This window comes from Hemitrygon akajei, chromosome 29, assembly GCF_048418815.1.
Source record: "Hemitrygon akajei chromosome 29, sHemAka1.3, whole genome shotgun sequence".
Lineage (NCBI taxonomy): Eukaryota > Metazoa > Chordata > Chondrichthyes > Myliobatiformes > Dasyatidae > Hemitrygon > Hemitrygon akajei.
Genome location: NC_133152.1, coordinates 42,040,408 through 42,067,864, shown reverse-complemented (window position 1 = coordinate 42,067,864; position 27,457 = coordinate 42,040,408). Strand labels below are relative to the sequence as shown.

The 27,457-nt window shown below is 41.0% G+C and overlaps 1 protein-coding gene across 2 annotated transcripts in view; it reads left to right on the top strand.

The window, feature by feature from the left end:
- ctnnbip1 (catenin, beta interacting protein 1) overlaps positions 1-27,457 on the top strand; it is an 85,823-nt gene that overhangs the window by 40,945 nt on the left and 17,421 nt on the right. For both annotated transcript variants that reach the window (XM_073032247.1, XM_073032246.1), the window contains exon 3: positions 7,786-7,876. In XM_073032247.1, coding sequence (XP_072888348.1) covers positions 7,786-7,876 — 91 coding nt within the window. The remainder of the gene's footprint in view (positions 1-7,785; positions 7,877-27,457) is intronic.

Here is a 27,457-nt window from a genome sequence, read left to right as displayed (position 1 = left end):
AGGAATGTATAGAAGTAAATTCAGAGCCTTCTATGTGCTTGTTTTTCATTGGTAGCCTCCTCATAGAATGGTATGTAATTAGGATAAAGCCTTCCATATTTATAATCATCACAATTCTGCAGAGGAAAATATATTTAATATAATAAAGTGAATCTTCATGGTGAACCAATATTTATGGGATTTATTACTGTTATAGAGGTCTGCAGTTTGCTCACAGAGACAAATGGATTGAATTGTGCATTCATGACCTACTTGGGGCCTTTAGGGCATTAGTGTGTTTTGGAGGTGATATTTAAATTTTTAGTGCAAAGTGGGAGTAAGAAATTAGATAACTATTTTACTTAAAACCATAAAGTAGGAGCAGAATTAGGCTATTTGGCCCTTTGCGTCTGCTCCGCCATTTGACCATGTTGCCCAATGTTAGATGTCACCAGGGCAACTCGGTCTCCAAGTTCCTCCACACTATCTCTAAAAGAATTATTGTAAAGAGATGGTTACATGATAGCAAGTGTCTTATCAACCTTTCTAAGTAATGCAGAACAACTTGAAAATAGTCTTAATTGATGAATCGTTCATGGGGAAAACACTATTTTTCAGTTGCATAGTGTTGAAATAAAATTGCATTATGTATTTGAATTTTCAGGTATGTGTTTACTGAAAAAAGTGCAATTGATACAATGGGTGATACTGAAACCAAAATGGTACAACGGGAGAGGTTTAAAATGGCTATCCTTTATTCTGCACTGCAGGAAAGTTGGGGAGAGGAAATAGGCGGAACTGAAGTTTGAAAATACAGATAAAAGTGATAAGGATTTGCTGCATAAGTTAATGGTTTTGAAATTAGTGTTTATTGTTAGTAGGTGATTTCAGGAATCATTCTTTGCTGCATGCCATGCTGCAGCCATCAACAATTTTTTTTCCTTTCAGATATCAAAGGTCATGAGCTCCAAAAACTATTGAATCCAAAACCCTCCTGATGGTTCCTCTAACTCCATCTCTCCCCCAAGTTCCCTGCCCTGTTTTCATCATCCTTTTTGATCCCAAATGATTAACTCTCATCAGAGTCCTCAACCCCTACATCCCTATCTAATGAATTCCAAGTCTAAGGTGATATTGAGCTCTTTTTCTATCTCATTTCCAATTCTTTGGCTAGGAGTTTACACCCCAGATTGCAGAATTACAGACCCTTCCCCAGCTCTAAAACTTAAATCCAACTGGATCTCTCCCACCCCCCTTTTCTTCTCCCTCTCCCCCTTTTCTTCCCCCTCTCCCCTGCCCCTTCCCCCTCTCCCCCTGCCCCTTCCCCCTCTCCCCCTGCCCCTTCCCTCACTCACGGCCTCTTGTGATTGCTAAATGATGCACAACGTTCCCAATGGAACAGCCACTGATTGATTCAATGGATTACTGAACGATAGAGCAGAATCCAAAACTCTACTAGCAGTCAGAATTGATTTTAGTTGGAACAATAGCAAATTACTGTGGCTACCCAGAAAAGTAATCAGCTAAATGGTAGTAGTTTAGTGTCTCTCAACAACTTAATTCTGTGAGTTTTCTTTGTTTTTATGTATTTCTTTGTTGCCAGCATGGCAAAGCTAGCATTTATTATCCAGTCCCTACTGCCCACTGGATTTGGTAGCAAATTCAGAAGGCTGTTAAACATCCATGTTGGTGGGTCCGGACTCACATAATAGGCCAAACTGGGGTAGGGTGGCAGATTTGATTCCTTGAAGAATATTAGTGACCCAAGATATCATAAACCCCTGATACTTTCATGGCCATCATTACTGATACAGTTTCTCTTATTCCGTATCTATTTATTTGGTTTTAAATTACTCAGCTGCCATTGTAGATTTCCACTCTTATCCTTGGATGAATAGTGTAGGCTTCTGGAAACCGGACAAGTAACCTACCACTCTGCTGCTGTGAAAGGTAAACCTTCAGGGAAAGGGAAAGGGAGTGCATGTTCTGCATCTTGTGAGCATTCTGTATAAAACTTCACATGGAACATCATTCAAGTGCTTCCCAATAATAGAAGGAGCAACAAATCTGGAAGGATAAGTTAAGCCAATGAGAATAGTTGCCAGTTAGGAAGTTGTGACTACAATAGGGTTGAAGTGCTGTTTAAATAATCAGCCATTCAGACATAAATTTTAAATTGACTGTAATGTTTCTCTGCAGTTATGCACAGAGTCCCATCCTTTACTGAGTCAGCATGCAAAGGCTCTCTTAACCATTTAATGCAAGTCAAAGTAAATTTCCTATCAAAGAGCATACATATGTCACTATTTACTACCTTGAGATTCATTTTCTTGCAGACATTTACAGGAAAATAAAGAATACAATAAAATTTATGAACAATTGTACATAAATGAAGACTAATAAACAACCAATGTGCAAAAGAAGACATTATCCAAGTAAAAATAGTAATACTGAGAACATGAGTCATAGAGGCCTCTAAAGGTTGTGGAGTCGTTTCAGAGTTGAGGTGAGTGAGGTTATTCATGCTGGTTCAGGAGCCTGATGGCTGTAGGGTAATAGCTGTTCCTGAACCTGGTGGTGTGACCTAAGGCCCAATAGTAGTAGTGAGAAGAGGGGATAGCCAGAATGGTGGGGATCCTTGATGATGGATTCTTCCTTGTGGCAGCACATCTTGTTACGTGTTCAGTGGTGGGGAGGGCTTTCCTTGTAATGGACTGGACTGATCCACCACTCTCTGTAGACTATGCCATTCTTGGGCAGGCATTGTGTTTTCACACCAGGTTGTGATGCAATCAGTTAGGATGCTGTTCAGACCAAACATCAGAATGGGGAAGAAATGTGAAGTGACTTAGAGTGTGGAATGATTTTTGGTGCCAGATTGGTTTGAGTATGTCAGAAGCTGTCTGCTCTACTCATTTTATACTAATGACTGTGAGGCTAAGCACAGCTCCAATGCCGTATTTAAGTTTGTTGACAGCAACACTGTCATTAGTTGAATCAAGGGTAGTGATGAATTAGCATATAGGAGGAATCGTGAAAATCTAGGTAAGTGGTGCCACAACATCAATCTGTCACTCAATGTCAGCAAGACCAAGGAGCTGATTATTCAGTTCAGGAGAAGGGAACCAGTCCACATCAGGGGTTCAGAGGTGGAGAGAGTCAGTGACTTTAAATTCCTTGGTGTTATCATTTGAGGGGATCTGTTCCAGCCATTACAAAGAAAGGACAGTAGTGCCTCTACTTACTTAGAAGTTGTGAAGATTCGGCATGTCATCTGAAAGTTTAACAAACTAATATAGATGAGTGGTGGAGAATATATTAACTGAATACATCACTGCCTGGTATGGAAGCAACAATTCCCTTGAACAGAAAAGCCTACAAAAGTAGTGGATACAACCTTAGTCTATCTTGGGTAAAGCCCTACCCACCACTGAGCACATTTAAATCTTTTTTATTGCTTTTTTAGATGAATTGTCCTTCTGAGGTTCTAGGGACAAGGGCAGAAAAGTTACAAGTGTTGACCAACATTAATGGGGCATGTTTTTAGCCAGTTATTTCTAACTAAGCAACTACCAAGTATAAAATTGGCAATTTTGATGATAGCTAAAATCAGAAAATAAGTTAGTCGTAGGCAGAAAAATTTGGAGCAATGTTTCGATAGTTCAGCCTGGCTGTTAACTTTTTTTTTTGTGTATCTGAACTCTTATACCTGGGCTGAAAATAAAATTGTATATATGGCAAACAATTGACTTGTTAAAAATCACCTAAAGTTTTGTGCACTGAAACCTAATACAGGTGGCCCCCGTTTTTCGAACATTCACTTTACAACAGCTTGCTGTTAGGAAAGACCTACAATAGTACCTGTTTTCACTAACCAAAGAGGAATTTTGCTTTTACAAAAAAAAAGACACCCACTTTATACGTGTGTTTACCCCGAGAAAGACTACCATGACTGTGAAGCCTTGTGCGGGCAGTTGTGTGCGCATGTGTGTACGTGCGTAGGTGAGTACGTGCACATGTGTGTACGTGCCGATTTTTTTTTTGTCTCCAAATCGATTTTGGCTCACTGTCTTCCCGATTTTGATAAGTGAAACTGCACCGTACATACAATATTACTACTTTATGTAGGCTGTATATTTATCATATCATTCCTGCTTTTACTATATGTTCATGTTATTTTAGGTTTTATGTGTTATTTGGTAGGTTATTTTTTGGGTCTGGGAAAGCTCAAAAATTTTCCCACATAAATTAATGGTAATTGCACTTTGCTTTATGACATTTCGGCTTACAAACGGTTTCATAGGAACGCTTTACCTTCAGATAGCAGGGGAAACCTGTATACTCCAGGAGAAGTTATTGAAACAACATTAGGAATTGTATCAGCCATTGAAGCGGCATCCTTATTGATTAATTTGTGGGGATGGGTAGTAACTGGAGAATAGGGCAAGGTTGATGATTGGACAAGGTTGTGGGTATGTGGTGAATGGGTGGATACTGACAATGCTATGCACTCAACATGGCAGGAATTGAACCCAGGTCGCTGGCACTGTTAATAGCATTGTGCTAACTGCTATGATACTGTATTGCCCCATTCACTACCGTGGGAGTATTGGTGGGTTAACATCATTGAGAAGCAATAATTTCAACATGGACGATACCGAAGGTCTGAAAGTGTATTTTGAGCAATTTTTCATTGTGTGAACCACAATGAAACTGATATTGTTCAGATGTATGGTTTACAGAAACCTGATTTCCTCCCATCCCTGGTGCTCTGTAATTCTATTGTGTGTACTGGGATATTGTTCTCCAGCTAACTGAAAAGCTTCTTGAATCTGTTGTGGGGGAGAGGGTCATTCCATATGTGAAAGCCAAGCCTAATAACATCCTGTACAAACTTGTGAATGTTTCTGCTTGATTCATATTATTGACTGACCTTGTCTGATTCTGCCCCTATCTCCATCAAAGAAGTGAAAAACCAGTGTCCTCTGCCCCCCTGCTTGAGATCTACTTAAACCAGGACTGAATGCTCAGATCTTGGGGTTTTCAATATATAAAAATTGTTTCTATTTATTTTTCTCCCAAGGTTACATATTAGGGATGTCACCGTGCTGCTGTAACGCATAGTTACTGTTGGAACGTGAAATTAAATACAGTTCGGCTAGGATACAGAACGACACATATGTGCTTGCAATAGCGGCTGTGTTGTAGAAAATATTGCAACAGCTGTGGTAGTCATCACCATGTCTCTTCTGAATTCTTAATTGTGCTGTTTTCCTGCGGGGGTTTATAGATCAGAGTGGAACTTCCTGTACAGATTTCTAAAGCACAATAACATATCGCTAAAGTATAATAATGCCATTCAAAAAATTAACCCCTGTTGAAATAAGATTTTTAAAGCCACATTCAGAAGTGCTAGACCATGAATAATTTTTCATGCCAGTTTAGTTCCCAAATCCTTAAGTAGTCTTGCAGAAAGCATAAATTAAATATTCTATTAATTTTGTATATCCTTTTTTAATATAGTTATAAAATGTCTGTTACTGTGGCAAGTGTGACAATCAACAGCTTTAAGTCTCCAAAATGTAATATGGCTCAAACCTTACCTTGTGGCCTGAAACAGCACAAACTTAAAATATTTTTAATGTAGCAAAACATTTCAAGCTGCTTCATTGTATTATTATCAAATAAATGTTGACATAAGCCATAGATTTATATATGAGTGCAGTTGACCAAAAGCTGGGTCAAATCGCAATATGTCAAAATAACCAGGTTTTATTGACATTTGTTGAGAATTAGTCTTTCCAACCTTGAATAATACTGCCTTGAATCTTCTCCAGCAAATCTCTTCAAAAGTGTGAAGTGAAATTAGTAGATTACTTTATAAGTATGAACTAATGGGGAGATTAGTGGGCAGGGACTATTGGACAAGTGACATTCCCTTGTCCATTCATCCCTCCCTGCAAGCAGCCCATTCATCTCCTCCCTCACTTCTATTCATGGCCCCAAACAGTCCTTCCAGGTGAGACAACACTTCACCTGCGAATCTGCTGGGGCCTTCTATTGTGTCCGCTGTGGCCTCCTCTACGTTTGTGAGACCTGTGGTAAATTGGTCGTCTGCTTCATCGAGCACCTCCACTCCATCTGCCAAAAGCAGATCTTCCCGTGGCCAAACATTTTATTGACAATTCCCATTCCAACATATCAGTCCATGTGCCACGATAAGGCCACCCTCAGGGTGGAGGAGCAACTCCTTCTATTCCATTTGAGTAGCCCCCAACATGATGGCATGAATATTGATTTCTCCTTCCAGTAAAAAAGAACTTCCCTCACCCCTCTTATTCCCCACTCTGTCCCTCTGTCATCTTTATCTCTTCTCACTTGCCTATCATTTACCCCTGGTGGCTCTCCACTTTCCCCTTCTCCTATGGTCCACTCTCCTCTCCTTTTAGATTTCTACTTTTCCAGTCCTTTACCTTTCCCATTCACATGGCTTCACCTATCACCTTCTAGTTGATCCTCCTCCTCCTTCCCCTCCCCCCCCCCCCACCTTTTTATTCAGGTGTCTCCCCCCTTCCTTTTCAGCACTGAACAAGGTTCTTGGCCTAAAACATCAACTGTTTACTCTTTTCTATAGATGCTTCCTGCTGAGTTCCTCCAGCATTTTGTGTGTTGCTCTGGATTTCTAGCATCTGCAGAATTTCTTACGTTTACGATTTGTACAGTTTTGATTTCTTTTTATATGCACACAGAAATATTCTACTAGCGTATTTAAAATGTAGTTGAACTGTGTGCAACAGAAAAGATGTTTATTCTTAAGAAGCTCCTGAAATTCAGAGTCTCTATTGTGGACTGAGACTGGGAAGGGGACAGAGAGAGGGGAATCATAGTTGGGAAAAGGGGAAGGAAGAAGGGAGGATGTGGGAAGCATCAGAGAGACATTCTGTAGTGATCATTAAATCAATTGTTTTGAATCAAATGACTCAGACTAGTGTCTCAAGGCTGGGTGTGTCTGCACCCTTCTGCCACCTGTCCCACACCCTTCCTGCAGTGTAATCCACCCTCACCAACCCCAACACCTTTTGCTCCTGCCAGTTTTACAAATTCACTCTCCTCTTAACATTACCAAACGCAGTCTTAGGCACACTAGGTAGATAGCTATTTATGACTTTTGCACATTTTTGCACAGTACTGTACATATCATATTTAATGATTATAGCCTCTACTGCTTCCCTGGGCAGAGAATTCCACAAGTTCACTGCTCTCTGGGAAAAGCAGTTTCTCCTCATCTTTGTCCTAAATCTTTAGGCTATTCCTGGTCTCACTTAACAATGGAAACAACTTTCATGCCTCTGTCTTATCTATCTGTTTCATAAGCGGGAGAGTTGCTGTCCAAAAAGGAAATCATAGCATGGAAAGAGGAGTTGAGTTTTAATCCAGAGGAATAATGCTCCACTTTGGCGGTTCCTTCCTGCTATATAAATAAATAAATAAATAAATAAATAAATAAATTGCATTAAGTGTCAGGATAAACCAGCAACATGTGTCTTATCTGTAATGTCACTTCTGCATCAAAGTTCTGTTTTAAAACTTTTACTTCAACAGAATGATACGCGCCTAACTGATAAGATTTGTTGATCCCTTTTAGATTGTTAACCTGTAATTATTGTGCAATTAACTTTGGAATTTTAATGCCAGTACAAAATCTCTTTATGTGACTTAAAGCTCATTGCTTAAGAAAATGATATTTTAATGGTATTTCAATGCCACAGTGCTGGTAAATAAAACAGGGAATCTTTTTTTTAACAGCTAACTCCAAGTGAAGAGGCTTTTCTACGAACATACGCCGGAGTAGTGAACAGCCAGCTTAGCCAACTTCCACAGCACCCAATTGATCAGGGTAAGGACACAACTGCAAGAGACTATTCTCTTTTAGGCGATTGCAGCAAACATTTGTGTAGAAATCCAGCTTTAAACACCTGTACAAAAAGTTGAGATTCAGATTAATTTAGTCAGGACCAGGCCCTCATCATACTGACAAAGTATTCATATTGTGAGACAATTGTAGCAAATTGAGTTGCTGGAATCTAAGCCAGTAGAATTTAATGCATAATATTCTTAGCCACTGAGGGCTTCTATTGGTGATAGTTGGGTATTGCAGAGTTTTAATATTGAATGGACTCTTGCACAAACCAAAGAACCAGAATTTCATGTTTTTTTTTAAATCTGGATATGATGCACTTGTTAACCATTTCTTTCATTGATATTGGTTACAAGTAGCCCTGGTACAAACACTAATCCTTACATTATATCTACTGGTGAACTGAATTCTTGCAGTTAACTCTGTCTTACTGAAAATGATCCACCTAATGTTTGGTCCTATAATTAGTTCTAAAATAAAAAAGCTGGATTAGTTGAATAGCTGTGCCAAGGTGCTGGCATAACACCATGGCCTATAAACACCTTCTGGCAAGATGGCACCAGTGACCAACGGTGACATCTTGCAGACAATTTACAAAACTACTGGATACTCTTCTTCTAAATATACTACTACTGCTTCTGAGCTGCAATTGATTTTCCCTTTTAAGAATGTAATTTTGTGGGATGACCAAACAATCTGGCACTTCTGCAATCTCCTGGGGAACTTGGTGTGGATGAGATTTTATGTCAATTCCAAATGGCGAAACACAAGCCTATGGTCAACTCCATTGCTTCATGCCAATTAAAGCATCGAGTAAGAATAAAATCATCGAGGACAAGAGTGGAAAACTTGTAGTGTTCAGCTCAGTCTACCTGCGTTTGACTAGTTTCTCTCCCCACTGCTGGCGGGTGGAAAGTGCAGGGTCTCATGCCATTGGATTCAAAAGTGGCTGTTGCCCTACAAACTTCAGGCTACTGGATGGGCTTGCCTCAGTGCCGAATGTGCTCCATGGTTGTAGACTCACTACTGGGGACTCAGCAGTTCATGTTCCTTGTGTTTTGTTTATTTCTTTACTATCTGCACAATTTGATTGGAGTGCTTCAGTGCTGAACTGACTGGAGCTGTGGCCTGCAACCATCAGCACAGCACTGAGGACTCACTTTTGGTGACTCTGTGGTTAATGTTATTGTTTACTTTTTATTATTTGCGCAAGTTGCTCTTTCTTCTCGCACATTGGGTGTTTGATGGTCTTGTGTGGGCTTTTTCTTTGAACGAGTTCTATTGTGTTCCTTTGTTTTGTGGCTGCCTATAAGGTTGTATACTGTATACATACTTCAATAATGAGTATACTTTGAAACATATGACCTCCTATCCTTGTTTGATTTTACTGCCTTGCCAATTTCAAGATTCCAGGTTGTTTGATTGATTCCAGATTATTGATTGATTCCTGGGATGGCAGGACTTTCATATGAAGAAAGACTGGATCGACTGGGCTTATACTCGCTAGAATTTAGAAGATTGAGGGGGGATCTTATTGAAACTTATAAAATTCTAAAGGGATTGGACAGGCTAGATCACGCATGGGCAAACTACGGCCCGGGGGCCATATGCGGCCCGTTAAGCTTTTTAATCCGGCCCACAGAACTTGATGAAATTATATTAATAAACCTTGTTAACGTTTTTTCCCCGCAATTCTGGCATTTTCCCAATAGATGACGCACTCTATATACATTGACCTTTGTTGAGGTGCAGCGTATTATTCCACATTTGCGCTTTACTCTTTGACCTCTCACCCCTTCTGTAAAGATGAGTGGAGCTAAGAAAAGAAAAGTGGATAGAGAATGTTGGGTGTTTAATAAGGAGTGGACAACTAAATATCTTTTTACCGAACACCGATCAACTGCTGTATGCCTGATATGCCAAGAGACTGTGGCGGTTTTTAAAGAATATAATATCAGCCGTCACTTTGCCACAAAACATGCCAACTATGCTAGCAACCAGTCAACGAAAGAACGGGAAGATAATGCTCAGAGGTTGGCAGCTAATTTACAGGCTGAACAAAATTTTTTTCACCGTCAAACTGCCATTCATGAGTCAAGTACCAAGGCGAGTTTTATACTGTCATTCAAATTAGCAAAGGCCAGCAAGCCTCTGTCTGAAGGTGAGTTTTTAAAAGAATGTATGGTGGAGACAGCAGGTGTATTGTGTCCGGAGAGCAAAGACAAATTTGAAAAAATCAGTTTATCACGCAGGACAGTGACTCGCCGTGTGGAACTGATAGATGAAGATATAACCAGCGACTTAAATAAAAAGGCAGAGTCATTCACGTTATATTCATTAGCACTGGATGAAAGCAACGATGTAAAAGACACTGCTCAGCTCCTCATTTTTATCCGAGGAATTAACAATACTTTTGAAATAACGGAGGAGTTTTTGACAATGGAGTCTCTGAAAGGAAAAACACGGGGAGAGGACTTATGACCGGGTGTCTGCTGTCATCGAAAATATGAAGCTCCCTTGGAGTAAACTTATCAACGTCACCACAGATGGATCTCCTAACTTGACAGGGAAAAATGTCAGCCTGCTGAGGAGAATACAGAATAAAGTGAAAGATGAAAATCCTGACCAGGATGTTATTTTCCTTCACTGCATCATCCACCAGGAATCTCTATGTAAATCGGTATTACAGCTGAATCATGTTGTGAATCCTGTCGTAAAACTTGTCAACTTTATCCGTGCAAGGGGACTTCAGCACCATCAGTTCATCACGTTCCTGGAGGAAACTGATGCGGATCACCAGGACCTACTTTATCACTCCCGTGTCCACTGGTTAAGTTTGGGCAAAGTGTTTCAACGAGTATGGGAGCTCAAAGAGGAGATCGGTGCATTTTTGGAGTTACTGAGGAAGGCCGGTGAATTTCCTGAGCTGAGCAACAAGAGCTGGCTTTGTGACTTTGCGTTTGCTGTGGATATATTTTCACACATGAATGAACTGAACGTGAAGCTACAGGGGAAGGATCAGTTTGTGCATGACATGTACACAAACGTGAAAGCCTTTAAATCCAAGCTGGCTTTTTTCTCCAGGCAAATTTTGAATAAGTTATTCACTCATTTTCCCACACTAGCCACGCTGGAAGAGGCCGGCGCAAATGTGAAAAAATACAGCGAGTTACTGGATGCGCTGCACAGAGAATTCTGCCGTCGCTTTTCTGATTTTGAAAAAATTGACAAGTCACTTCAGTTGGTGGCCTGTCCCCTGTCACAAGATCCTGAAACAGCACCAGAGGAGCTACAGCTGGAACTGATCGACCTTCAGTCTGACCCCGTCTTAAAAGAGAAGTTCAACTCTCTTAAACTGAATGACTTTTATGCTTCACTTGGTAAAGAGGTGTTTCCAAACCTCCGGAGGACGACACAGAAGATGCTGGCATTGTTCGGCTTGACCTATTTGTGTGAACAGGCGTTCAGCGTCATGAACATCAACAAAGCCAGCCACAGATCCAAGTTAACTGACCAACACCTCAGATCCATCCTGAGAATCGCCACAACAAAACTAAATCCAGACTTTGATGCGCTGGCTAAAAAGGGAGACCAACAACACTGTTCCCACTGAAATTAAAAATAAGTTTCTTCGTTGTGTTATGTAAAAAATGCATTTGAAAATATTTTTTTCAATAAGCCGTACATGTTACATGTAATTTCTGTTAAGTGATGGACATGAGTAGTGCGCAGGTGCACGTACGTTCTCAAAATAAAAAATGCGCTCCAGATCAAATAACGTGCTCCGCATACTGGCGCGCTGTCACTGTTCTGTCCTTGTGCTGGTCGTTGTTGAGTTTTGGCACAGGGGACAATTGAATAAGAAGGAGCAAGACAAGTAGACCTGCACCTCCTACCGTTTTTGAAATAAAGACAGTCAGGAGGAGAGTGATGATGATAATATCTTGAAGGATAACAGAATTTTCAGTGCTTTAAAATAATAACTGTTACTATTAAAAAAAGCTGTATTCATTTAATTTTCAGTGTTTTAAAAGTCATTTCAATAAATAGTTAAATACCATGGGACTTCAAAGACAGATATTTTGTTGTAATGCATTTGTTCATTTTCAATTGAAATTAAAGCACATGTTTTCTACATATCCCATGATATTTTATTTTCTCTTATGAGGTGTATTATCAAAACACTCCGTCCATCTGCTCCTGGTCTGGCCCCCCTGTCAAATTTTAGAACCCTTTGTGGCCCACAAGTCAAAAAGTTTGCCCACCCCTGGGCTAGATGCAGGAAGATTGTTCCCGAAGCTGGGGAAGTCCAGAACGAGGGGTCACAGTTTAAGGATAAAGGGGAAGCCTTTTAGGACCGATTTGAGGAGAAACTTCTTCACACAGAGAGTGGTGAATCTGTGGAATTCCCTGCCACAGGAAACAGTTGAGGCCAGTTCATTGGCTATATTTAAGAGGGAGTTAGATATGGCCCTTGTGGCTAAAGGGATCGGGGGTGTGGCGAGAAGGCAGGTACAGGTTTCTGAGTTGGATGATCAGCCATGATCATACTGAATGGTGGTGCAGACTCGAAGGGCCGAATGGCCTACTCCTGCACCTATTTTCTATGTTTATTGTCATTCTTCAGTACACGAATATAAAGGAGAATGAAATGATTGTTACTCTGAATCTGATGCAACATAAGAAAAGCACAATGTGCATAAAGAACACAATAAAGAAGCAAAATAATAGATCAGTTCCATTGTTGTATTGAGTTCGCAATAAGGTCATTGGACTCGTACGATAATCCCACTTTGTGGTCAAAATATGTGAGGGAATTTGAATGTGCCATTCTGCTGAAGTGTAGAGACTTGTTAAAAGATTAGAAAATCCTACCTTATTTTTATAGCTGTATCTGCAGTTATTGAATTTACAGTAGCAACTTCCTGCAGTTTATTGGACAATGCTTTCAATCTGAATAGGAAAGCTCTTCGCTTCACTCACTTTAAACATGTTTGATATCCTTTAAAAATGTTTGTTGTTAACAGCATGAGGGGTATAGATAGAGTAAATGCAAGCAGCTTTTTCCATCGAGGTAGGGCAAGACTAGAACTAGAGGTCGTAGGCTAAGAGTGAAAAGTAAAATCTTTAAGGGAAGCCTGAAAGGTGAACTTCTTCACTCATAAAGTGGAACGAGCTGCCAGCAGGAATGATGGATGCACATTTGATTTCAACATTTAAGAGAAATTTGGATAGGTACATGGATGTGAGGTGTATGGAGGGATATGTTCCAGGGGCAGGTCAATGGGACTGGGCTGAATAATAGTTTGGGATTGACTAGATTAGCTGAAGGTCCTGTTTCTGTGCTGTATTATTCTATGACTCTCTAACTCTATTAGCTATATATCTTCCTTACATTATTTATGTTCAGATATCAAGTTTTCATTTCTCAGGAGCAGATTTGTTTTAGAAGTCCTAAAGAATATACAGAGCTTGTCACCAGCAGCTTAATAGACAACCCCTCAGTTAAGCAGGGGTCCTTCAACAACTTGTACGATCAGGAATGTGCCAACTCATAGCTGCTGAAAGTTTTAAGTTGTTCAGCTTTTGGATTCAGATCCTGGTAAGGTTTACCAGCATGTGAACAAATCTATGAAAGTATAAAAACCCCATTGTGGCACATAATGAAATTAGTTTGGGTGTAAATAGAGATTAAGTATTTCCCTCAATGATGTTTCACTAGAGTCTGCAATCCTCTGGGTGGCATTGTGGCACAACACATTGGTGTGCTGATGCACTGCAGAATAGAACAACATTATTCATATAGAATATTCTTTCAGGCTGGAAAACATTGAGTGCAGCGCATACCCTTCCCTGCAATGCAGAGGAAATTGGCAGGATAAGCTAACAAGTTCATCTGTTCTGTATTTTCCTAGTGCTTCAGGAGTACTGTAAGGTGAAAGCTGTGCTTACTGTTATGTTAAGCCATCAAAATCAGATTTGTTATTTACTGCTCATTAAGCTACTACTGATCTTGGGATGGAGTCTCATATCCAAATAATGGAGGTGGGGACCTAAAGAACAACAACAATATAGTATTTGCTTAATTTTGCTGAAAGTTTGAGGAAATGTGGTATGTTGTCAAAGACTCTTGCAAATTCCTACAGATGTACCATGGACAGCATTCTAGCTGGCTGCATCAATGTCTGGGGGTGGGACGGGCTACTCCTCAGGATTCAAATAAGCTGCAGAGAGTTGCAAACTTAGTCAGTTCCATCATGGGCATTAGCCTCCGTAGTATTCAGGACATCTTCAAGGAGCAGTGCCTCAAAAGGGTGGCATCCATCATTAATGACCCCCATCACCCAGGTCATGCCTTGTTCTCATTGCTACCTTCTGGAAGGAGCTACAGAAGCCTGAAGGCACACACTCAACAATTCAGGAGCAGCTTCTTTCCCTCTACCATATGATTTCTAGATGGACATTGAACTCATGAACAGTACCTCACTACTTTTTTTTATTTCAATGTTTGCACTACTTATTTATATATTTACTGTAATTCACATTTTTTCTATTATTATGTATTGCATTGTACTGCTGCAAAGACAACACATTTCACAACACATACCAGTAATATTAAACCTGATTCTGATTCTGAATTTGGACCTTGAGTAGAACCAACATTGAGTTTAGTTCTGATACAGCCTTGAGTGAATAACTAGCCATTAGCCCAAATCCTTTTCATCATCTTAAACAATATTGTCTGTTTGCAGTCCAAACCGAGGATTGTAGAGAAAAACAGCATCAAAACCCTTCTCTGAACTAGGGGTCAACTCCATGTTCATCCCCCACTCCTTCCTCGGTAATTATAAGCAGCAAAATGGTTGTTATTGGGCTAGGCATGAGAGATTTGGACAGTTCTTGGAGAGATATAGGAGGACAAGGAAATAGTAGACAAGCTGACTAAGGGTTGACTATTTTCGAAATGGAGAGAAAAAATGAAAAAACTGAAGTGCAAAGAGACTTGGGAGGCCTTGTGCAGGATTCCCTCAAGGTTAATGTGCAGTTTAAGGCTGTGGAGAGGAGGACGGTCAGCTACAGGACACTTTAATATGCCTGGATGATGGTGCAGCTGGTAATTGCAGCCGCCACAAAAGCAAATGCATTCATTTCAAGTGGACTGGAATATAAAAGTAAAGATGTACTGTTGAGACTTATAAAGCACTGGTAAGGTCTCACGTGGGGTATTGTGAGCAGTTTTGGGCCTCTTATCTTAGAACAGATGTGCTGAAAGAGGAGGTTCAAAGGAGATTCACAAAAATGATTCCAAGATTGAATGGCTTGTCATATGAAGAACATTAGGTGGCTTGGGGCCTGTGTTCACTAGAATTCAGATGAATGAGGGGTGACCTCATTGAAACCTATCGAATGGTGAAAGGTATTGATAGAGTGGATGTAGGGAGGATATTTCCTATGGTGGGAGAGTCTTAAGACCAGAGGGGACAGCCTCAGAGTAGAGGGGCATTCTTTTAGAACAGAGATAAGCTGGAATTTCTTTAGCCAGAGATTGGTAAATCTGTCCAATCCTTTACCACAGGCAGTTGTGGAGACCAAGTCTTTAAGTATCTTTAAGGCAGAGGTTGATAGAACCTTGATTGGCCAGAGATGAAGGGATATGGAGAGAAGACAAGAGATTGGAGTTGAGAGGAAAATTGGATCAGCCATGATGAAATGGTGGAGCAGACTTGAAAGGCCAAATGGCCTACATTCTGCTCCTATATCTTATAGGATTCAAATTCATGTAAGACCATCTCAAAAATTGAAACATTTGAATTCATGTAATTAAATATTTCTATAAACATCCACTGGTTTTACTAATGTCCTTTGGGGACAAAATCTGCCATTATTGATTTCCTAAATGACCTAACAAGCCACTTGACCCAGATTCGGGTTTATTTATGTATCACAAGTACATCGAAACATACAGTGAAATCTGTCATTGGCATTAACAACCAACACAGCCTAAGGATGTTCTTGAGACAGCTGCAAGTGTTGCCACATATTTCAGTGCACCATAGCATGCCTACAATGTTCAGCAGAACAAGACAGAACACAAAAAGAAACAAAACAATTACCGTAAAACAAGGCCCTTTCCTCCTTCCCACCTGCCCACACAAACAGTCCTGCAGCCCCAGCACTCACGGATGGGGAGCAGTTTGGGAGGAACAGTTGCTCTAGTTATATCTATAGCAGGTGAACACATAGGAGAAATGAGTTAGTAGTGATGAATGAACTCCAGCCAGTTGTTATTATTTGCTAGTATTGAGGTGGTGTGTCTTGAGATACTAAAACAGCCACAATCATGTACTTAGTCTTGAGCTTCATTATACTGAGCCACAAAAAAGGTATAAACCAATCTAGACTAGAGATACATATTTGAATTGGAAGTATTTGGTACCAGACATTGCTTGTAGACTAGAACATTAAAGGGGCTACCAGTTGGCCTGAATCCAGTACATGGTAGTGTAGTGGTTAACCCCACACAGCTTGGAGTTCAATTCTGCCACCATCTCTAAAGAGTTTGTCCATTTCTCCCTGTGAACCACATGGGTTTTTTCTGGCTGCTGAAGTTTCCTCCAACAGTCCAAAGGCATACCAGTTAATAGGTTAATTGGTCATTGTAAATGGCCCTGTGATTAGGCTAGGGTTAAACAGATGAGTTGGTGGATGATACAGCTCGACGGGCTGGAAGAGCATCATGTTCCAATCTCCTATAAAAGTATTACCAATAGGGAGGCTGTATTTATGCGTCTTGTGCCTAGTGAGAATAAATGCAAGTTTATATAATCAAAATACTAATGCTAAACTATTACCAACATTAATAATGCAGACAGGTCTTCCATGTAAAGAAGAGAAAAAATAAATTCCAACTTGGTTGCCAAAATTTTCTTTTTTATCTTAAAGGCATAAATATAAAATACAAATATGTCATCCTCCTTACTATTCAAGCTGTAAAACAGTGCACTATGAATGCAGGAAATGTGAGAGCTTGCTGGACAGAGCAAGTGAACAAGAGTATTTGGTTATGTAAGTTACATAATTGTTTTACTGATCTTTGGTGCTGACATAGAATTATTTAAGGGAGAACTATTTTAATTGATGAAGAAAATGCTTTCAGAACTTGTGTAAAGTGCATATATTCCTGCAGAGTCACTGGCAGAATAAGTGTAATTCTCACACTTCATTGAAACACTGCACTACTGGCTGCTACAGAGAATTATATATGTATGTACACCCACACTCGCACTCACACTCTCATGCACTCACAGTCTCAGTGCCACAATCATGTGGCAGCAACTCAGTGCATAAAGGCATGCAGACACGGTCAAGAGGCTCAGTTGGTATTTAGACCAAACATCAGAAAGGTGAAGAAATGGGATCTAAGTGATTTTGACTGTGGAATGATTGTTGGTGCCAGATGGGGTGGTTTGAGTGTCTTAGAAACTGCTGATCTGGGATTTTTATGCACAAGTCTCTATAGAGTTTACAGAGAATGAACAAAAGTCAAAACAAAAATCCGGTAAGTGGCTGTTCTGTGGGTGAAAACGCCTTATTAATGAGAGAGATCAGAGGAGAATGGCCAAACTGTTTGAAGCTGAGAAGAAGGTGACAGTAACTCAAATAGCCATGCATTGCAACAGTGGTGTGTAGAGAGCGTTTCTCTTTCTCTCGATGGTGGGGAGAGTTTGCTGCCGATTCCTGAGTCGGAGAATCTCAGAATAAAAAGCGACATAGCAGATTGTAATGCCGTAACAACAACTGTTTGTTAGTCTCCCCCATGCTGTGAAATGGGTGACACCTCTCTCTCCCTGTTTAGTGAGAGAGAGAGAGAGAGAGAGAGTGACATGTGGAACTGTCAAGTAAACGATAGTTTTTGTTGACTGTAGATCATGGTCTCCCTTTGGGAGTTTTGCTGTTGCTTGGTAGGTGGTGGGTGCTGACATTTTCAGCTGAATGGGTGGGGGAGGGGGGAGTTGATGCTTTACTGCTGCTTGTGCATGGGAGGGGAGGGGAGAGCTTTGGGATTCTAACGTTTTTCTGTTCATTCTTTGGGGTTCTCTTTTTCATCGATGTCTGTGAAGAGTAAAAATTTTAGTTTGTATACTGTATACATTCTCTGATATTAAATTGGAGCCATTTGACACACATGTCGAACCTTGAACTGGATGGGCTATAGCAGCCAAAGACCACACCAGGTTCCACTCCTGTACATAAAAAAAGTGGGCACTGAGTGTATTTATACTAAGTTACAGTTGTTCTCTCTGTGCTTACTGCAGAGGAATAGTGATAGTGGTTGGGAGAAGCTGTCACGGCTGTATCAGTTGATTACTTACTCCCTTGCACACAATGCAAGCCATTTATCAACTGTTTTAAATGCTGTTGGTTACAACAGAGGGCAGGTAGGCACAGCAATTGCAGTGCTATTTATAGGGAATGGATTCAGCAGGAAAGAAGAATTAATTTTCTGCCAACAAAGCTGTTGCATTTCATGCTGATGTATAACCACCCACGTGTGAAATTCAGTGAACTGCATATTCTTCACAAATATGAAATGTCATTGAAGGCATGGCAGATGGAATTTAACTCTGACAAATGCAAAGTGATGCATTTTTGGATGTTAAATTGGGGCAGAACAGATACAGTGAATGACAGGGCCCCAGGGAGAGCTGTAGAACAGTAGAGGCCTTGGGATACAGTGCATACTCTCAGTGGCCACTTTATTATGTACAGCCTGTACCTAATAAAACGACCGCTGTGTATGCCCATAGTCTTCTGCTGCTGTAGCTCATTCACTTCAAGCTTCAACATGTGTGCTCTTCTGCACACCATTGTTGTAACGTGTAGTTGTTTGAATTACTGTTGTCTTCCTGTCAGCTGAACCAGTGTGGTCATTTTCCTCTGAACTCACTCACTACCAAGGCGTTTTTGCCCATAGAACTGACTGTTGAGCAGGAAAACCCCAGGAAGACAGCAGTTTCTGAAGTGCTCAATCACCCCGCCTGGCACCAACAATCATTCCATGGTCAAAGTTACTTGGACCACAATTCTTCTCCATTCTGCTACTTGGTCTGAACAACAATTGAACCTCTTGACCATGTCTACATGCTTTTATGTATTGACTGCAGGATTGAGTAATGAGGGTAGTCCAGTTTTCCGGAAGTGAAGGAGGCTGAGAGGTTACCTTAAAGAGGTTTATAAAGTCACAAGGGGCTAAGTTAAGACTGATTGTTAGTCTTTTTTCCCTAGGATTAGAGAGGCTAAAATTAGAGGGCACAGGTTGAAGGTGAGAGGGAAAGATTTAAATAGGACCTGAAAAGCAAGTGTTTCTACACAGCGCAGTGGATATTTGGAACAAGCTACCAAAGGAAGTGCTAGAGGCAGGTACATGGATAGGAATAGTTGGCTGTGGGCCAAATGCAAACAAATGAGATAAGGTCTAGAAAACAACTTGGTTGGAATGAATGAGATGAACCGATGGACCTATTTTTGTGCACATGGTTCTTGGTTCTTAACACAAATAATGTTGCTTCTCATCCTGAAGTGCAATTTCCTTTGTATCACAGGAGTTACAGTACCTGTACAGTATTCTGTGTTTTCAGTAGTCATGAGTTCTTATAGGGCTTATGTTTTAAATACTTTTTTAAAAATCCTTTGGAAATGCCTTTGCTCATGGCAATCAAATCTTAAATGCCTGTCAAATTAAGTTACTAAAATTTTGTACAAAATCTGCTGCTTCAGAATTTCAACTATCTTGTAATCTCTGTGAAACTTCACCCTTTCCAAATCAAGTCAGTTGTTTGGTTGCTGGAGAAAATCCACTGAGTGGAAAGTAACTGTTCAATGATTTCATCCCCAGTGAATCGGTGAGACTGCCTCACCCCAATGGAATTGTATATAATCTTCAATTTTTTTACCATGGAAAATTAAATAATGTTTATAGAACAGATTTCCTGTAATCAGTTCACTCGGTAACACAAAGCCTTACAAAGCAGAGCATTGGATGTCTTAATCTAGAATGTATGTCTCAACATGAAGGATGTTTGCTCTTGGGCACCATGGTTAACGTGATGCTATTACAGCTTGTGGTATCAGAGATTGGAGTTCAATTCCAACGTGGTCTGTAAGAAGTTTGTACGTCCTCCCCGCAAATACATAGGTTTCCTCTGGGTGCTCCAGTTTCCTCCCACAGTCAAAGACATACTGGTTAGTAGATTAATTGGTCATTGTAAATTGTCCCATGATTAGTCTAGGGCTAAATTGATGGGTTGCTGGTGGCACGGCTCAAAAGACCTGTCTCATGCATAATATCTAAATAAATAAATATCTGGTTCTGGTGGAATGAAGCAGAATTGGTAATTTTTCAATTGTCCTAAGATGTATGACCTATTAGATCTTAACTGTTTAGTGCTATATTTTAAACTGTACAAAACACGGGGTCCTCAACTCTGAAATTCCTTTCATGAACCCTCTCAGGCAGAATAGATTCATAAAGATGTTAGGGGACTGAAGGGCTTGAGTTATAAGGAGGGGCTGGGTAGAATGGAACTTCTTCCCCTAGAGCACAGGAGACTGAAGAAAGAATTGTAAATGGCTACAGTCTTTTTCCCAGGGTACGGGAGTCTAAAACTAGAGGACGTAGATTTAAGATGAGAGGAGAAAGATTTAAAAGGAATGAGAAAGGAAACTTTCTACACAGAGGGTGGTGGGATATCGAACGAGATGCTAGAGAAAGCTGTAGAGGTAGGTACAGTTACAGCGTTTCAAAGACATTTAGACAGGTACATGGATAGAAAAGGTTTAGACAGATATCGGCCAAATGCAGGCATATGAGACAAGCTCAAACAGACATCTTGGTTGATATGAATGAGTTGAGCCATAGAGCTGTTTTCCATGCTGTGTAACTCTGACTCCATGGCATTCCTATTTCTAACCTTCATTAAGGTATTTCTTAAAACCTATATCTATGACTAAGTCACAAACAAAACACACTAAGTGCTGGAGGAACTCAGCAGGCGGGGCAGCATCTATGGAAAAGAGTAAACAGTCGATGTTTCAGGCCAAGACCCTTCTTCAGGACGCTGAAGGTCCTGATGAAGGGTCTCGGCCCGAATCATCAACCGTACTCTTTTCCATAGATGCTGCCCCGCCTGCTGAGTTCCACCAGCATTTTATGTGTGTTGCATTATCCATGACTAAGTATTCTGATATGACCTGGAATCATACATTGTCTCATAGAATTCCTGTGAGGAATCTTGGGATGATTTCTGCGTAACAGGCCCTATCTAAGTACAAGATATTGCTGCATCACTATGTCAAGTATGTAATCACTCACTAAATTATTTTTCACTTATTTCATTCAAAGTGTTTCTGATAACCCATGAGATATAATGTTGTTTAGGCAGTCTCAATCATCAGAGGAAACTCTATGAAGAAGGGATGTAAGCAGGAGTAGCCTATTGAGTAGCCTATGCTCTTCCCACCATCTTTTGCCTCAGCACCACTTTCCCTTACTAATCACTTAGCCTTTAATAGTATCAATTATGGAGCAATTTTTTGTCTTAAGTATACACAATGACTGAACCACCACAGGTTCACCACCTTCTAGGAAAAGAAATCTTATCTCTGTCCTGAGCAGTCAACCTCTTATTTTTAAACTATGATTCCTGGTTCTAAGCATTCCAGCGGAAACTTTAACCCTACATCAACCCTGTCAAGCCCTCAAGAATCTAGTATGTTTCAATGAGATCTCCTCTCATTTTTTTGAATGTAAGAGACTATAAGTCCAATTCTGCTTGATAGCTCTTTCTATTGCAAATCTGCCATCCCAGGAGCTGGTCTTCTGAGTCTTCACTGCATACTTTCTTGCTAGTGAACCCTTGCTGCACACACTCTACTGTAAGTATATCCTTCCTGGAGTAGGAAAGCAGAATTTGCATACAACTTTCTAAGTGCAGTTTCACCAGAGTCCTATACAATCGTAATACAGGCAGTCCCCGGGCTATGGACGAGTTCCGTTCCTGAGTCCGTCTTTAAGTCGGATTTGTACCTAAGTTGGAACAAGTACATCCGGTATTATTTAGCGTCAGTTAGTCAAACGTTTGTCTTAGTATATAGTATATATTTTACCTTTCTATGCATATAAAACACTTAAGAAACGTATGTATTCCAATAATTAAACCAATGCGTTGCATAGTAATAATTGTAGCTTTCATCGGGGCAGGGCCTTTCACATGCTCCATTAACCTCACTTTATCTTTTATCCTTTAAAATTGTTCCGATCGTTGACTGACTGTAGCCTAATGCTTTTCCAATGACCAATGGCGTTTCACCCCTTTCCAGACACTTTATTAGTTCCACTTTATTTTCAATAGCGATCGCTTCCCGTCAATGAAACAGAAACACGACGGCCTGCGGGTCCCGACCCCCGCCGGCTCCCGAGGTCCGCTGGGTCCTAAGGACCATCGCTCTGACACAGGTTAAATGGGACAGGTGGGGGCTGCGCTGGGTTTAGATATTTGATCCTCCACAATATTCCGTGTGGGAATTTAAACTGGAGGTGGCAGTGTTTTTTTTTTACGAGGTCGAGTTGCGAGCTCAACATCAACCCGGCACGGATGGTACGGGAGTCACTGGATCGACATCGACCCAGCAAGGGAGCGGTCTGTCTCGAGCCCGGCGCTGATCTCGCTTGTGCCACCAGCCGACCAGAAAAGGGGGGGCGGGGTCAGGGTGAATCTTGCTAAGAAAAATTTAAGCCAAATACAAAGTTACCCACTCAACACAGTGTCAATGGCAACAACTTAAACTGGCAGACGGCATCGTGATCTGACTTTAAATGGCGGACGGCATTCTCCTTCCTCAGTTCGTAAGTACGAGTTGTCCGGAAGTCGGACGTTCGTAACTTAGGGACTACCTGTAAGTCATAGGAGCAGAATTAGGCCATTTGGCCCATTGAGTCTACTCTGCCATTCCATCATGTCTGATTTATTTTACCACTCAAACCCATTCTTCTGCCTTCCCCCTGTAACCTTTGATCCCCTTACTAATCAAGAACCTATCAACAAAAAACACAAAATGCTGGCAGAACTCAGCAGGCCAGACAGCATCTATGGGAGAAGGTAATAACGATGTTTCGGGCCGAAACCCTTCATCAGGAGTGAAGTAACATGGGATGGTCGAGTGGGGGAAAGAAGTGGGGGGAGGGATAAAGTAGAGAGCTGGGAAGTGATAGGCTGGAGGCAAATGGGCTAGGGGGAAGGTGGAGAATTATGGGAAATAAAAGAGAAAGAAAGGTAGGGCTGGGGGGAGAGATTATAGTGAGGGGGAAAAAGAGAGAGAAAGAGAACCAGACTAAAATAATAGATAGGGATGGGGGTAAGGGTGGGGGGCAGGGGTATCAACGGAGGTCAGTGAGTTGGATGTTCATGCCGGCAGGAAGGAGGCTATCCAGGCGGGAGATAAGTTATTGCTCCATCGACCTGCGTGTGGCCTCTTCTTGACGGTAGAGGAGGCCATGGACAGACATGTCGGAGTGGGAGTGGTCTGTGGAATTGAAGTGTGTGGCCACAGGGAGATCCCACCACTGCTGGAGGACCGAGCGCCGGTGTTCGGCGAAACGGTCTCCCAGTCTGCAGCGGGTCTCCCCAATGTATAAATGGCCACATCGGGAGCACCGGATACAGTATATCACCCCAGTTGACTCACGGATGAAGTGGTGCCTCACCAGAAAGGACTGTCTGGGGCCTGGGATGGTGGTGAGGGAAGAAGTGTGGGGGCAGGTGTAGCACTTCTTCCGTTTGTAGGGATGAGTGCCCGGAGGGAGGTTCGTGGGGAGGGATGGGGGGGATGAATGGACAAGGGAGTCGCATAGGGAGCGATCCCTGCGGAAAGCCGAGAGTGGGGGGGAGGGGAAGATGTGGCTGGTGGTGGGATCACGTAGGAGGTGGTGGAAGTTATGGAGGATTATACGTTGGATCTGTAGGCTGGTAGGGTGATAGGTGAGTCCCACTGGTCCTCACCTATCCTGAGTTCTGCCAGCATTTTGTGTTTTTTTAAATTTATTTCCAGCATCTGCAGATTCACTCGTGTTGCCTAAGAACCTATCAACCTCTACTTTAAATATACCCAATGACTTGGCCTCCACAGCCGTCAGTAGCAATGAATTCCACAGATTCATCACCCTCTGACGAAAGAAATTCCTCTTCATCTCTGTTCTAAAGAGACATCCTTCTGTTCTGAGGCTTTGATCTTAGATTCTCCCAGTAATGGAAACATCCACTCTACCTTTCAATATTTGATGGGTTTCAATGAGATCCTACTTCATTCTAATGACTTCAGCAGGTACAGACCCAGAGCCATCAAACACTCCTCCTACATTAACCCTTTCATTCCCAGGATCATTCTTGTATACCTCTTCTGGACCCTCTTCAGTGCTAGCACAGCTTTGGTAGATATGGAGCCCAAAACTGCTCACAATACTCCAGATATGGTATGACCAATGCATTTTGAAGTCTCAGCATTACATCCTTACATTTGTATTCTTGTCCTCTTGAAATGAATGCTATCATTGCATCTGCCTATATCAAGATGTAGTGATATATTTTGGATTCAAATCCTCTTGCAACTTGAAGACCAATCCTCTTGCTTGTCTTCTCAATATTATTTGATGTATGTTTATAATTTATGTATATAGACATCCATGTTCCTCTAAGCAGCAACATAATTCAATCTCTTATCATTTAAAAAATATTCGTGACTTTAAATTTTCCTTCCGAAGTGGATGACCTCATATTATGTTCCATCCTTGCCCATTCACTTTTGTATAAGTTGAAGCCTCTTCTCTGTTTTTCTTGCAGTTCACATCAGCACCCAGTTTTGCACCATCAGCAAACAATTTATTTCAGTTTGTCACCTCATCGAAATTATTGATATAGATTGCATCCAATTGAGATATCAGCATCAGTCCCTGCAGCACCAACTAATTACAGGCTGTACTGAAAATTGCCCCTCTTTTCCTATCTTTTCTTTTCTTCATACTCAATGCATTATTCCCAATAACATGCACTCGTATTTTAATGTTTTTTTGTGAGGCATCTTTTGAAGCCCTTCTGAGTCCAAATGCATCACATTAACTGGTTCATCCTTACCTCATGGACCTTTAGTAGTTCTGTCAAATGTGATTTTCCTTTCATAAATACACGTTAGCTTTGCCTGATCCTATTATTAATTTCTAACTGCGCTTTTATTTTTTAACAGCCTCTAGCATTTTCCGTACTACTGATGCCAGGCTAACTGGTCTATTGATTTCTTTTCGCTGTGCTTTCTTAAATAGTGAGATTACATTTGTTTTCTTCCTTTCTAGAATCTGGAATTTTAGAAGCTCAGTCTGTACATAAACAATATCCGTAGCTGCCACCATCAAAATCGTACATGCAGGTCATTGGGTCCTCGAAGCATATTATCTCTCATCCCATTAAGTCATCCAGTGTAATTTTCAAGATTAAAGATTGTTTAATGTGTTTTCCAGTACATAAGTGTAAAGGAGGACATTTTTAATGCTAGTATTTAGTTATGAAAGGAAAATATGTTGAAGTTCTAAATATCTAAACAACAATGAGATACTAAACATAGTGAAGAAGTTTGAAAAAACATAAGATGCGGCCAGTACGTGGGTCACAGGAGATCACAAAGGAAGGTTGAAGCTCAGAAGAGTTTTGAAAGGTCCGAAGATTTTGAAGTTGATCATGTTGAAGTTGAAATTGGCTTGGTCATGATGATAGGTTCAGGTGAAGGAGTTGTGAATTAATTAGAATTTAGATTGTATAAATCGGTGAAAATAAAGTTGGAAAAATAAAGTTTGAGGGTGACAAACAGTGGTGTTGAGTAATGTACAGAGATGAAGGGTATTCCAGAGATAACTGATTCTACCAATGTTTCCTGGGGCTCACCTCTCTGGCCGTACCTGCTTTAAGTCTGAGAGTCAGCAATAGATAATAACTTCCATAAACCCACTTTCCATTGCCAATGACTTTCTACGGTATCAAATCTTATTGTAGCTGGAGGCAATGACTCAGCTAGCTGGAGGCAAAGACTCAACTAGCTAGACATGTTCATGTGGATGCTATGTTCAGGACTTCTTATTGCTGATCCATACCAAACATCTCCAGCAGGTTAATGAGACTCACAAAGAAGGCAGTGTATACTCCATAGATGTGTGTGTATGAACAACATTCTGGGCAATGTTGCCCAATCAATATCAAAAATAATTTCTGTGATTGATACTTCAGTCTTGGGTGGCACAGAAGCAAAGCAGGTTAGTATGATGCTTTACAGCTGCAGTGATTGGGGTTCAATTCCTGACCCTGTAAGGAGTTAGTAACCACATGAGTTTCCTCTGGGCGCTCTGGTTTCCTCCCACATTCCAAAGACGCACAGATTAGTAGATTGTGTGTTTCCTTTGTTAGTGCCAGAGGCATGGCAAAACTTTGGGCTGCCTCCAGCACGTATTAGGTCTATGTTGGTCAAAGTAAAATTTATTATCAAAGTACATGTATGTCACCATATACAACCCTGAGATTCATTTTCTTGTGGGCAGACTACCTAAATCTATAGAATAATAACGAAAGCAGAATCAATGAAAGACTGCATAACTACGGCATTCAACCAGAGTACAGATGACAATAAACTGTGCAAATGCAAAAAGAAGAAATAATAATTAAATAAATAATATGGAGGACATGAGATGAAGACTCTTTGAAAGTGACTCCATTGGTTGTGAGAACATTTCTATAATGGGATGAGTGAAGTTATCCCCTTTGGTTCAAGAGCCTGATGGTTGAAGGGTATTAACTGTTTCTGAACCTGGTGGTGTGGTGTTTTTAAGCCATTCCTATGTAGCTTTAGCTTTATGCGTAGGATGATTGTCTTGCTGGAAAACAAATCATCTCCCAAGGTACAGTTCTCTTGCAGACTGCATCAGGTTTTCCTCCAGGATTTCTCTATATTTTGCTGCATTCATTTCACCCTCTGATGCACCATCAATAAATCTCGGAGACGGGAGGCGAACGATAGGTTTTTATTAGCGGCAAGAAACCACGATTAGTAGCAAGAGACCGCCACACAACATCCTGGAGACTGAGGGAGGAGCAGTGCCTCCAATCGCCTTTATACAGGGATCTGTGGGAGGAGCCACAGGAGCAGTCAGCAGAGGGGCATGTCCAGACAGGTATATGTAGTTCACCACACCTCTACCTTCACAAGCCTTCCAGGGCCTGCTGATGAAGCATTCCCACAGTATGTTGCAGCTACCACCATGTTTCACGGTAGGGATGATCTGTTTTTGATGATGTGCGGTGATTGGCTTACGCCAAACATGGCGTTTGGTCTAATGGCCAAAATGTCAATTTTATTTTCATCGGACCACCTTCCAGCTGACTTCAGAATCTGGCAAACTCTAGCCAAGATTTCATAAGAGGTTTTTTCAACAGTGGCTTTTTCTTTGCCACTCTCCCATAAAGCTGC